Here is a 13,820-nt window from a genome sequence, read left to right on the forward strand (position 1 = left end):
CACACAGTATATAATAACACAATATATGATAACACATTACATAAACACACAGTATATAATAACAGAGCATATAAACACACAGTATATAATAACACAATATATGATAACACATTATATAAACACACAGTATATAATAACACAGCATATAAACACACAGTATATAATAACACAGTATATAATAACACAGTATATAAACACACGGTATATAATAACACAGCATATAAACACACAGTATATAATAACACAATATATGATAACACATTATATAAAACACACAGTATATAATAACAGAGCATATAAACACACAGTATATAATAACACAATATATGATAACACATTATATAAACACACAGTATATAATAACAGAGCATATAAACACACAGTATATAATAACACAATATATGATAACACATTATATAAACACACAGTATATAATAACACAGCATATAAACACACAGTATATAATAACACAGTATATAATAAAAAAGTATATAATAACACAGTATATAATAACACAGTATATAATAACACAGTATATAATTACACTGTATAAAATAACACAGTATATAATCACACAGTATATATATGATATATATCTGTGTGTGTGCGTCCTGTCACTGTTCCCCTGTGACAGCAGCAGCATTTAACTCTTTCATTGTGTTGAGCTTTCCAACGTGGAGCAGCATCATGTTGAAAACATAAAAACCTGGAAAGGCTTCAAATGTTTATTTCTAATGTGCTTGGAGCACCCTCCATGTTCTCGGGTTAGATACGTCTCTGAAATGCAATGTGGAATATTATCAGTCTTCATTCCACCTGTTGCTCTGAGACTTAAGAGTGAATTCATTTCAGATGTATAATAATCAATAATCGCTGTTAAAAGATGAGTTGAAGGGAAACGACATCGAGACTGAAGGTCACTCCTCTGGCTGCACTACACCCACCTCACCGGCAGGTGACGCTCGAAAACAGTATTTGAAAATAATATTATTAAAAACAGTATATTTAAATACAATTTATTTAAATATACTGTATTTAAGTAAACCACATTTAAATATGATATATCTAAATATATATATTTAAGTAGTTTATTTAAACACGTTGTATTAAAATATGTTACATTTATTATATATATATTTATATATATATATATATATTTTTTTTTTTTTTATGTGTCCTGTAAAAGTACTAATTGCTTTTTGTGAGAATACACTGTGACTTATCAAATATTAGTTTGGAAAATTACAGAATAAATAATAAATGTCACGAATTTATTCAGAGAAAAATATATTTAAAAAATGTCTTATTTGGACCTTAGGTGAAATAACTTCATATAAATGTGTATATAAAACACATTAAATATATAAAATATATAAAATATATAATATATATAAAATATATAATATATAACATATATATATTTATATATAATATATAAAATATATAAAATATATAAAATAGATCTAATATTTATAACTTTTGCCGCCAGAGGGCGCTGCTCCGTTTCCCTTCAGAGCGGGGACCGGAAGCGACGTGGCACACGCAGCATTCTCTTCCGGTGTCCGTAGTGTTGACAGTGTTCCAGCACCAGGACCCGGATCAGAGCGGCCCGGTGGCCCGGAGGAGGTAACCATGCTGCGGCCGCTGCTGCTGATGCTGCTCGGCGGGCTCCTGGAGCTCCGCAGCGGGCTGACGGGGCTCGGCGGCGCCGTGTCCGCCTCCCGGGGCGGGGAGCCGGCGTTCAGCGACGAAATCCCCTTCAAGATCTCCTGGTCCGGGCCGGAGCTCAGCCTGGTGAGGCCCGACTTATACCGAGTCCAGGTTCAGAAAGGCAAACTCCTGCCCAGGGTTTGGAGTCCACCGTGAAAGCGTCAAGCAGTCAGTTGGTCTTGGCCAAACATGGAAGCAGGACTTTTACTTCCTGGACCTGGAGTTATCCCAGTAGTCAGCGTCCAGCACGTGACACTGAGGTGGAGCTACGCCCTGCTTATACATTTACATTTACATTTACATTTACATTTACATTTACATTTACATTTACATTTACATTTAGTCATTTATCAGACGCTTTTATCCAAAGCGACTTACAAGGGAGAATAACATTCAGCTACATTGCGACAGAGATTAGTGTAACATAAATTATAAAACTGATGTGTGCTTTGAAACGTAGTGCAGTGAACGTTGGAAGTCTCCAAATAATAATAACAAGTGTCTAATAATCATAATAATAGTTCATGTAGCTGCAGGCAGTCATACACAGGGTCCAGGTTAGTCGTGTTGGTTTTGATTTTGTTTTCCGAGCCGACATGGAACGCAGCGTGGACGTTCTGCCCACTGCTTTTCTGTTGTCTTCGACTTTCTGCTTCTCGTCGGCATCTAAAACATGAAAACACAAAAACAATACAATTATTTCATTACACGACTAATAACACAACTATTTCTAAATGCAACAAAAGGATCTCTTGAAATAAAAAAATATATATCTGGTGGGAAAACAACACGAATTTCAGTTATCCAAGTTCCATTGAATGCAGCATTACTTCCTTTCTTTTCTTACCCTGTGCTGTCAGCGTGCTGCACATACGACACAGAGTATTTGTTCCACTGCATCTAGGACAGAATTGGTTGCAAGTGGAGTTGAACTGCTCAACCTGCAATGAAACTCTTTATTCATTCTTTAATCAACAACTGCTGCAATAACTGTCCTGTGGACGAATGATGAATGCAGCATTACCTCCGAGTTGTCTGAGTTCCGTGAACACATCATCGGCCTTTCGCGTCTGCGTCTTCTACACAGAACAAGTAGACTGCTTAATCGAATGCGGATGCCGTCGCTCTCTTGGACGGTAATAGTAAAAATAAAAAAACAATACAATTATTTTCCTCATTCATCGTGTTTCAGTCTTTCGTGATATGTTATCGCATTTGTTCATATCGCGATGACTATGACAATACAATTGAGCGTGCAGCCCTACACGGTGGACCTTGTCGGTTGTGATGACCACCCAGAGACTAAACTTGGACATTTGTAAACAACAAATTGGATGATGATGTCACAAAGCACCCGCTCCACAGATGAGGTTCGAGTTCCACTTAGACTCCAAAGCTCTGCTACTTCCGGTAGATCTATTATTTTTACTTATCCCTGCTCCGAATGTAGATCGATACGGATCGAACTTGAACCACTAGATTTCTGAGATGTCCCGGTTCTAACCAGACCTCAACCATGTCCGTGGGTCCAATGGTTGTCGTGTTGCAGACACTTTTAGGCCAAAATAATATAATAATAATTAATAATAATAATTAATAATTATAATAATCTAATAATAATAATGTCCTCATTATAATAATATAATAATAATGTTGTTATAATAATAATTGAATAATAATAATAATTGTATATGATAATTTTATAATAATAATAATGTTCTTATAATAATAATAATAATAATAATCAAATAATAATAATGTTATAATAATAATAATAATGAGAGCGTTTCCTCCTCAGCCGACCTCTGGGGCGCTCTACAGAGAGGAGAACTTTGTGATCATGATGACGACACAGAAGGAGAAGTACAAATGTCTGCTGCCTTCACTGGCGTCTGGAGACGAGGTGAGCAGCTACGTGTCATCACAGGAAACAGTCTTAACTGCTTCTTGTGATGTCATCTAGGTATGAACCCATGAAGTGGGCTTTGAGCGCGGGGCACATTGTGACCATCAGAGCAAACCAGCAGTTTGTCGTCTACTTTGACAAACTATCCATTAACGCCGCTTTCCTCCGCCTCCCCCTTCCTTCCTCCTCCTCCTTCTTTCCTCCTCCTCCCTCTTTCCTCTTCCTCCTCCTCCTTTCCTCCTCCTCCTCCTTTCCTCCCCATCGCCTTTCATCCTCCTCCCTCCCTCCCTTCTGCTCTGGGCTGTGTTGCAGGACGAGGGGCGGGACTACAGTGGTCCTGGTCCAGGCCTCCTCCTGGAGCCTCTGTTCAGGCAGAGCAGCTGCTCCTACAGGGTGAGGAGGTGTTTCAGGATCTTTTTGTCCGTGTGTTTGGGTTGAACGCGCTGTGACAGATGTTTGGTTTGGCTGCAGATCGAGTCGTACTGGACGTACGAGGTGTGTCACGGAAAACACATCCGGCAGTACCACGAGGAGAAGGAGACGGGGCAGGTGCATCTCCTGGAGCTCAAGTGTTTTGTTAGAAGAGTCCCGTTCGATGGCTTTCAAACTGATTTTTAAATTTAATTCCACCAGAAAATCAACATCCAGGAGTACTTCCTGGGCAACATGATGGAGCCGGCGGAGCCAGGTTGGTGGAGGCTGCTGCTCCTGGACCAGCGTAGTAAAACTGATCTTCTCCGGTTAAAGCTCAGCTTTCTTTTTGTTCTTTTACAGAAAAAGAAGAGGCGGAGGAGGTGAAAGGAGAAACTGAGAAAGAGGTGGGTTTTCACTGGGATTAATCTTGTTGGTGGTTCCGTCGTAGAACCTCAGCGTGATGTCTTGTGGTGTCTCCAGGTTCCCACCAAGAACATCGAGGGCCAGCTGACCCCGTTCTTCCCCCTGGAGATGGGGAACGGGACGCCCTGCGTGCTGAAGCACAACCAGCCGCGCTCCGCCTCCGTGCTGTATGTGTGTCACCCCGAGGCCAAGCACGAGATCCTGTCCATCGCCGAGGTGACCACCTGCGAGTACGAGGTGGTGGTGCTAACCCCCCTGCTCTGCATGCACCCCAAGTACAGGTAGGACCTCCCTGCTTCAAGGACCATGTGGTGACTGAGACGCAGCGTCTCGGTTGGAAAGTCATGTCAAGAGAAAGGAATCACTTCCTGTACAAGGTCTCTCTCCAACCAGCAATACAATATTATTATTATTATTATTATTATTATTATTATTTGGCGTCCAGAGCGCTGGGCTGGGCCCCTATTGTGATTTTTTTCAAGTGTCTGGAACAGGACAACAACTGCAGCTACTGACATGGTTGAGGTGTCGTTAGAACCGGGACATCTCAGACATCTCGTGGTCCAAGTTTCATCCACATCCATCTACATCCGGAGCAAAAAATAGTGAAAAAAGGATAAAATTTGACCGGACGTAGCCAAACATGCACCACCCACACACCACGGTTATAAAGTTGTGGTCGGGTGGTGCAGCCAGATGGGTTTGTGGAGTGAGGCACTTTGTGACATCATCATCCAATTCATTATAAATGTGCAGGTTGTGGCTACGAACGTCCATTTACATCGTGTGTGTGTGTGTGTGTCATCTTACCTGCTTGACGTGGGCGTGGTGTTGGTTTATATTTGATTATTTTTCCCTGTTAGTAAATATAAAGTCATGGTGTTGATGGAACCGGTGCCGTGTTGTTATTTTTGGATCCAGTCGTAACACAAAGTGTAGGAGTGGAAAACAGAACAAAACATCTTCCCTGTTTGTGACCTCACACATGGAGTTGTCTGTTTGTGACCTCACACATGGAGTTGGTTGCAGCTTCAGAGCAACGGGTCCCAATGGTGTCCCTTTAATTTTAGTCCCAAATAATAAAAAAGTGGAAGAAATGTGTGTGAGGGACATGCAGTGTTGAACCTGTTTGAATGGAAGCTTGTTCTTGGGAACTTCCACACGGAGTGATTTCCTTACAGGAAGTAGACAGGGAGCTGACAGGAAGTCAACAGGAGGTAGCCTGGGAGCTGACAGGAAGTAGATATGGTAGATGGACATGTGTCACGGTGTCGTGGTGTCGGGGTGGCTTCATGGTTCTGGTTCCTGTCTCCAGGTTCAAGTCGTCTCCGGTCAACGCCATCTTCTGCCAGGCGCTGTCTGGCTCGCCGCTGCGGCCGCGGCAGCTGTCCAGACTGGACCGGGAGCAGCAGGAGCAGCTGAAGCCACCGTTCAGCACCGCTGCCGCTGAGCCCCGCCAGGTGTGACACACCCACAGGAAACAGGAAGTGGAAACCCTTCCAGCGCGCCTCTTTAACCCTTGTGTTCCGTTGTGTTCCAGGACGACGTTTCCCCGGTGAGGGAGGAAGCCGTAAGCTCCGCCCACAAACCCATGACGGTGGGCGGACAGACGCAGGTTACCGTGGGAACCACCCACATCTCCCGCCTGACGGACGATCAGCTGATCAGGGAGTTCCTGAGCGGCTCGTACTGCCTGCACGGGGTGAGTCTCTGCCGCCTTCCTGACGACACGTCAGGAGCGGTCGTGGTTCTGACTCCGCCTCCGTCCGTTGGTTTCGTCCAAATGATTTGTTGACCCCCAATAACTGGACTCTCCCCCCCCCCCCCCCGCCGCTGTGTTTCAGGGCGTCGGCTGGTGGAAATATGAGTTCTGTTACGGGAAACACGTCCATCAGTATCATGAGGTAAAACCGGCACCAGACACTTCCTGTTGCTTGGCTGCTGTTCTGAGCGGCGTGTCCGTGTGTCCTGCAGGACAAGGAGCAGGGGAAGAGCATCGTGGTGGTCGGCAGCTGGGACGCCGAGCAGCACCGCGCCTGGGCCGACAACAACGTGGCGCGTTCCTTCCAGCTGAAGGACGACGGGCTGCAGAGGGTCAAGTCTGTCACACTCACTTCCTCTTCCTGTCCCCCTGCGTGCCTTCCTCTTCCTGTCCCCCTGCGTGCCTTCCTCTTCCTGTCCCCCTGCGTGCCTTCCTCTTCCTGTCCCCCTGCGTGCCTTCCTCTTCCTGTCCCCCTGCGTGCCTTCCTCTTCCTGTCCCCCTGCGTGCCTTCCTCTTCCTGTCCCCCTGCGTGCCTTCCTCTTCCTGTCCCCCTGCGTGCCTTCCTCTTCCTGTCTAACGTGCTGCTTCCTCGCAGGCTGGTGTCTCATTTCTACGGCCACGGCGACGTGTGCGACCTGACCAATCGACCGCGGCAGGTGGTTGTCAAGCTCAAGTGAGTCTCACTTACTGTGGCCTCCTGTGACTTCCTGTGGCCCCCCGCGGTGCTGCTTGAATGGTTTCTGTGTTTTCTTGTGTTTCGCGTTCAGGTGTAAGGAGTCGGAGTCTCCCCACGCCGTCACCGTCTACATGCTGGAGCCGCAGACCTGCCAGTACATCCTGGGGGTGAGACGGGTTCCGACCCAAAGCGCTTCCTCAATGTGTCGCCTTCCTTCTGCTGCTGCATCCGCATGAAAACAGACGACTTCCTCCCAGTCTCACCACGCCCTGTCTTCCTCACCAGGTGGAGTCTCCGCTCATCTGCAGGATCCTGGACACGGCCGACGAGCACGGACTCCTGTCTGTCTCCACCTAAACCCGCGAGGACGGAGCAGAGATACCCACAATGCACCGCTCCGAGGGTCGGGATGAGCTCGCTCCTGAGGCGCCCTCTGTGTTTCCCATGATGCAGTGCGGCACTGCGTCGGCCCGGTGGAAAGAAACATCTCGACTTTAATCCCTGGAGGAGGACACTCCCGACCTCCACCCACAGGGGGCAGCAGCGTGAAAACACTGTTTCATCGTCGGTTCGATTCCATTTTGACTTTACGCTCGAAGGAAGCGGGAAAATCCAAACTGAAAGCGACTTCTGCAGCGTGAGGAGGAGGAGCAGGAGGAGCGGGAGAGGAACTTATGGACTCGCTGTGATTATTTTGTGGTTCTGTATTCAAAGGTTTTCTGTGTTTGAATTAAAGTTGTGGTTGCTGCTGAAATATGAATCATGTTTCCTTTAAAAAGATGAATCTGCTTTAACAAAGTTTAATAAACGAGACGTCACCGTAGGAGGAAGGTGAATTATATTTCCATATTTCGGCCACACTGAAAAGCCAGCTCAGCAAATGAGCGCCCAGCAGGGGGCGCAGGTGGAGGCTTCAACCACCTGCGCAAGAATTGAATCATTTGGGCTCAAGGTGTCAGAAGCGGGTTCTGAACGAGGCAAGTTCCACAAAAACACAGATGACATTGTTCAACCAGCCTTCAAACTTCAACACCTTGAAGTTTTGTTTTAGCTCCAGTTCACTTTATACCTGAATATTGAATTTGTTCAATTATTTTCTACATTTCCAGATTTTTCTCCTGACCCCGACGTCTGGTTCCATATTCACATTTTTCTTTTTGAATGGGAACTTCTTCAAAGCCTCGTTAAAATAATTTTCATAAATGAACTGATAAACAAAATTGGATATTCTCAACATTAAATTTCACATTCAGCCTTTTAGATTTTCCCTAAATTTCCAAATCAGAGACAGAGACTTTGTCCATTTTAAAGAAATTATTTTTAAAACCTTTTTGGTAAACTTACCTTTTCACATCAGAGTTTAAACAGTTTAATCACATGAATCGAGTTTCTGTTTGTGTCCGTGCAGCTTAACAGAAACACAGAATGGAACAGAGAAAAGAAAGAAACATCTGGAATGACTGGCAGTTGGCCTGCCCCACACCACCCGACACACAGACACAGGCAGACATGTTGTAAACAAAGCAGTTTATTGTAGAGAATGGACAGATGGAACAAGCCTGGAGCAGATGGACACATGTCATGACAGACCCTCGCTCCTGTGTGTGTGGGGATGGAGGTTTTACCTGTTGCTCCTCTAATGAGCAACAGGCGTACAGCCACCCTGATCCAGGGCCCATTGACCTACACCCAAGCCAGGTGTAGCAGCTCAAAGCACGCGACAGAGAACATCTGGAATGGGAATGTGGAAACATCTGGAAAGCAGCCTGGTGGCCTCGGGTCCAGCTGCTTGGACATTTCCAGATGTTTCCAGATGTTACTACCTGCCGCTGAACAGTTATTTTATTCGTTTCATAGAAACCGGATTTTCTCACAAGATTCAAACTTTAATAAATAAACACAAGAACTGGTTCAATACTCATGTTGCACTAGCAGACTAATATGTGTACTGTGTGTATGTGTGTATATGTGTGTAGTGTGTGTATATGTGTGTACTCTGTGTATTGTGTGTATTCTGTATACTGTGTGTATATTTGTGTACTCTGTGTATTGATTATATGTGTGTACTGTGTGTAGATGTGTGTACTCTGTACTGTGTACTGTGTGTACTGTGTATTCTGTGTGTATAGGTGCATCCTGTGTGCATAGTGTGCACTGTGTGTATATGTGTGTACTGTGTGTATTATGACCTCAGCTTCTGTAGATAATTCCAGAAGGTTTTAACATAATTTGTGCAAATTCTACATTTATTTCAGTCCAATATACATCAGAACGCAGGTCCAGACCAGGAGCCCCTAGGAGGTCCCAGAGCCCGGGCTCAGACCGAGGGGACCGGGATCTGGTGCACAGAGGTGCTGTCCAGGTCCTGGGCCTCCTGGTGGGTGTGGTAGTGCAGGGCCACGTAGGACTTGGCGAAGCCGAAGGCCTGCGCCCCCCCGGGCTGCAGGCTGCTGGGGGAGCTGGGTCCGGACGGGCTGCTGTTGTAGATGCTGTAGTAGGGCTCAATCCGGGTGTTGATGGGGGTGGAGGTGCTGGGGGGCCTGGGCCGGCGCCCCCCGGCAGCCCGAGGGCTGCCGTGGTCCCTGGAGTGGCTGGGCCCGCAGGCCTGGTCCACCAGCCTCCTCTGGGGCTTGGGGGACAGCACGTAGGCCGAGTTGGTGTCATGGTGGGAGGACTTGTTGCGGTTGGCCTCAAGGCCCCCGGTGCCCATGGCGGTGAGCCGCGTGTGGTGGGGCGCGCAGCACAGCAGCCCCAGTGCCGCGGCACGCACGCAGCACAGTACCCTGCGCCGCAGCCCCGCGCTGTTGCGGGAGTAGACGAAGGGGTTGAGTCCCGACTTGAGGAAGATGAGCACGAAGCCGCACAGCTCCAACTGGTAGTGCGCGAAGCTGCCGCCCGGGGTCAACACGTCCCGGGCCAGGGACACGCCCAATGGCAGACAGCACAGAAGCATGGATCCCACAATCACCGCGCATGTCACCACCGCCTTGGAGTCCTTGGCGGCGGACAGGTTGACGGTGGAAACCAGCGGGCAGCGCACCGCACCCTGTGCCGCACCGGGCACCTGGGGCGGCGCGCCGCTCCGAGCGGTGTAGAAGTGCGTCTGGACGTGCTGCAGCTGGTTGTAGTTCTGGGAATATGTCTGATTGCGGTACAGCGGTGGGGCGCACTGCTGCACCCCGTTGCGTGCTGTGGGTGGGGGCTGGTGCCGCGTCGCGTCTACCGTGATGAGCGGACATTTTCTCACCTGCGCGTTCTTCCGCAGCGTCTGTGCGATCATCAGATAGGACCCCGCTACCACGGCCACACAGAACGCGAAGTCCGCCAGGTACACGTAGAGCACCACCCGGGCCTGCGGGCCCGCCAGGCCCAGGTGCGGCAGGCAGGGCCCGCCACCGTGCGGAGTGCCGCGCACGGTGAGCAGCGCGGCCACGGTGAAGCTGAAGGTCCAGAGCAGCGCGGTGAGCAGCAGTGTGCTGCCCCAGGACGCGGTGCGGGTCGGCTGCCGGCCCAGGACCATGCGGAGCCGGTGCAGGGCAATCACCGCCACCGTCTCCAGGGACATGATGATGAAGCCGGAGCTGGTGAGGTGGAAGGCCAAGCAGAAGCCTCGGGACACCCCGTTCCCGTTGCCCGCGTCCAGGAACAGCACCAGGGCAAACATGGGCGCCGTGACGCAACAGAGGAACAGGTCGCAGAAGGACAGGTTAAGGACCAGGAGGTCGAAGTTGGTGCGGAACTTGCGGAAGGCGGGGTCGAAGAAGGAAACGAACACCACCAGGTTTCCGTAGGAGCCCAAGCAGAAGATGAGGACGAGGAGCAGGGAGCAGGAGGTCAGGGTGGCGGTGTGGACCACGGCCCACCCGGGTGTGGTCTGCGGGACCACGGAGCCGTTCCAGCCCGGCAGCCTGGGGCCAGGACCCGGGTCTGGTGGTGGACCGGTGATGTTCATCCTACCGGGAGGTGGAGGAGGCCCTCTGTGTGTGGTTGAAGGAGGATGGAGGGACCTGCAGGATGGAAACACATTAAATATCAGATTCTCTGTTCATTAAAACACATGAAAGACACGCGCTCCACCTGCTGCAAGAACAGCTTCTCCTGTGAATCTGTAGGACCCGGACCCGATCCAAATCCGGACCTAGACCCACCGTGTCTCCTCCTGACTCCATGTCCACCTTGTTCCAGCCTAAAGGAGCCGCTCTCCAAGACCAGAAGATGAACCCAGGAGGTGGAGGATGGAGGTTTTATTTTCCATCCGTCCAGCTCTGCGGCAAGTCAAACATCCAGACATTTGGTGGATGAACGAGGAGGATGGATGGATGGAGATGATGGATTGGGGGAGGGATGGATGGAGGAGAGGATAGATGGATGGATGGAGGGAGGGAGGGATGGATGGGGGAGAGGATGGATGGAGGAGAGGATAACTGGATGGATGGAGGAGAGGATGGATGAAGGAGAGAATGGGTGCAGGAGAGGATGGAGGGATGTGTCCGTCCAGCAGATATTCTCTGCTCTTCCCCTCCGGAGCTCCCCAGCGGCAGCGGCGTCTCTCCTCCCCGGAGTGAGCGTCTGCTTCCCGGACAGCGGCAGCGCCGACAGCCGCTGGTTCGATGGCATGTTAGGGACCGTCTACAAACTACCAACACATTACCACACAATAATAATAATAATAATAATAATTCTGCGATTAAGACTTCAACAGCCTTTAACAAACAATCTTAAATCTGTGTATCATGTTACATAGCCCTACAATAGCCCTCTACTTTTCAAAATAAAAGTTGTCTGATCGCTTGTTTTTAAGAAGTCTGCTTCTATAACCCACTCGTTCCATTTCAAAATAAAAGTCGCATGACTTCACTAAAATTATAAAATGTGCTGAAGCAGATACGGAATGAAAAGATTAATTCTGATCACTGTTCCATAACATTCAACTTTCAGTTAATATTTCTTAGAAATGCCAGTTTTGTGTCTCGAGTGGGCACCGATCGTTGCCTTAGCAACACTGTTAATATAGCAACAGGGCAATTGCAACACAAGTAACTGTTGTAAAGTGTAAATGGATTGTGTTTAATGAAATACTGAATACAACTACGTATTAAAATTACACTTCAGAAAAGTGTTGTTGTAGACGCTCCCTAACATGCCGTCCAATCATCGGCCCCTCCGCTCAGGGACGAACCCTTCATTTAAATAATATACATACATGACCCTTGATAGAAAAACATACAAATATAAAACTTTATTTCAATGAGGCCTTTACAAAGTATAAAGTATCAATAGTAAAGTGCGAATTAGTTGGGGTCTAAACCAAGTAAGCAAACAACGTGCATGTTTGGATGGCGCCAAAATGAAAGGCTTATAAAAAAAATAAAAAAAGGTTCTTTCATTTCCCTGCAGCGCAATCCACATCATACTAACTCATCAATATTGTCATTTGTTTTGCTTACATCTTGTATGAGAAACACTGCGAATAAAGCTTTATCTCAGCTTACTGCCTGCTCAACCCACGACCGCAAACAAGAGCCATTGTCGTCGTCGTCTTTTGGTAAAACACTTTATTAAATAATCACAGAACAAAAAGTCAACGTACGACGACACTGCAGCTTTGGCACTAGGCTACGGGTGAGGAAACAAAGGAAAAGCTAAATCATTATTTCACCTTCAGCCAAATGTTAGAAAAGGTTGGAACCTTCCACACGTCACTCTCGGTGACAGAGGTTCTCCACCCGCCACCGAGTGGGATCCAACATAAAAGCTCCATTAAAACTTAAATAAATAAATATGTTTGTGATGCACATCGGACCAAAACATGTCGCTCAGAGCAGAGACACCACACAGACAGACACACACACACACACACACACACACACACACACACACACACACACACACACACACACACACACACACACACACACACACACACACACACACACACACACACACACAGCACCCTCCCTCACCCTGGTGGCTGTACAGTAATAATACACGCTGCAGGTCATCTGTCCTGCTGATTGAACCTTAAATATTAAGTATAGTAGAATGGCTGCTAAGTACAAAGATACTCCTCCTCCTCCTCCTCCTCCTCCTCCTCCTCCTCCTCCTCCTCCTCCTCCTCCTCCTCCTGGCTGGTGTGTGTTGGGTTCAGGGTTCAGGATCTGTAGAGAAGAGGAAGTTGCATCACTGTGACGATGACTCCTCATATTGTTGGTTTTGGGCGTCGTCCTCTGCAGGTCAGAGTTCAGCTCCATCTGGACAGAGAACAAACAAAATGGCGGAGCTTCCTGTTTGGTCTCTCGTGTTTAAATTACACTAATTGTTTAGTGGTGTCGGTTCATGAGACGTAAACAACTACAAAGTTTAATTCTGTCAAGTATTCATCACAGTAAACATGTTGTTCTGCTGCACCAGGCACAGGAAGCCAAGCCCAAGCACCTTCCAGGTTCCAGCAGCTTCACCCAATGTCTAGCACTTCCTCCTCCAGTGTCCTCCACATTAAAAGCGCAGTGTGTGTGTGTGTGTGTGCGTGTGTGTCTCAGTGTGTGTGTGCGTGTGTGTCTCAGTGTGTGTGTGTCTCAGTGTGTGTGTGTGTGTGTCAGTGTGTGTGTCAGTGTGTGTGTCAGTTTGTCTCTGTGTGTGTGTGTGTCAGTGTGTGTGTGTGTGTGTCAGTGTGTGTGTGTGTGTCAGTGTGTGTCTCACTGTGTGTCTCACCATGTCTCACTGTGTATCTCACTGTGTGTGTGTCAGTGTGTGTCTCAGTGTGTGTCTCACTGTGTGTCTCACCATGTCTCACTGTGTATCTCACTGTGTGTGTGTCAGTGTGTGTCTCAGTGTGTGTCAGTGTGTCTCAGTGTGTGTGTGTGTGTGTGTCTCAGTGTGTGTGTGCGTGTGTGTCTCAGTGTGTGTGTGTGTGTCTCAGTGTGTGTGTG

The 13,820-nt window shown here is 47.8% G+C and overlaps 3 protein-coding genes across 4 annotated transcripts in view; 1 reads left to right on the forward strand and 2 right to left on the reverse strand.

Annotated features, from left to right (window-relative positions):
* Positions 1-1,569: 1,569 nt before the first annotated feature.
* On the forward strand, positions 1,570-7,645 carry erlec1 (endoplasmic reticulum lectin 1). Its single transcript, XM_080017195.1, has 14 exons — positions 1,570-1,794; positions 3,509-3,613; positions 3,929-4,009; positions 4,088-4,165; positions 4,250-4,304; positions 4,391-4,434; positions 4,511-4,734; positions 5,769-5,913; positions 5,994-6,155; positions 6,298-6,357; positions 6,428-6,552; positions 6,811-6,888; positions 6,983-7,058; positions 7,177-7,645. Exons 1-14 carry the CDS (start codon positions 1,633-1,635, stop codon positions 7,246-7,248), a joined length of 1,467 nt encoding a protein of 488 aa, XP_079873321.1. The 5' UTR covers positions 1,570-1,632; the 3' UTR covers positions 7,249-7,645.
* A 1,563-nt stretch (positions 7,646-9,208) lies between these two features.
* gpr75 (G protein-coupled receptor 75) lies at positions 9,209-10,843 on the reverse strand (the record flags this gene model as incomplete). The annotated part of the gene is made up of 1 exon (XM_080016501.1): positions 9,209-10,843. One exon carries the CDS (start codon positions 10,841-10,843, stop codon positions 9,209-9,211), a length of 1,635 nt encoding a protein of 544 aa, XP_079872627.1.
* A 2,175-nt stretch (positions 10,844-13,018) lies between these two features.
* psme4a (proteasome activator subunit 4a) overlaps positions 13,019-13,820 on the reverse strand; it is a 51,115-nt gene continuing 50,313 nt past the window's right edge. For both annotated transcript variants that reach the window (XM_080016706.1, XM_080016705.1), the window contains one exon: positions 13,019-13,142. The gene's annotated coding sequence lies outside the window, so the exon portion shown is untranslated. The remainder of the gene's footprint in view (positions 13,143-13,820) is intronic.

The sequence above is a fragment of the Zeus faber genome, assembly GCF_960531495.2.
Source record: "Zeus faber genome assembly, chromosome: 16".
NCBI classification, from domain to species: domain Eukaryota; kingdom Metazoa; phylum Chordata; class Actinopteri; order Zeiformes; family Zeidae; genus Zeus; species Zeus faber.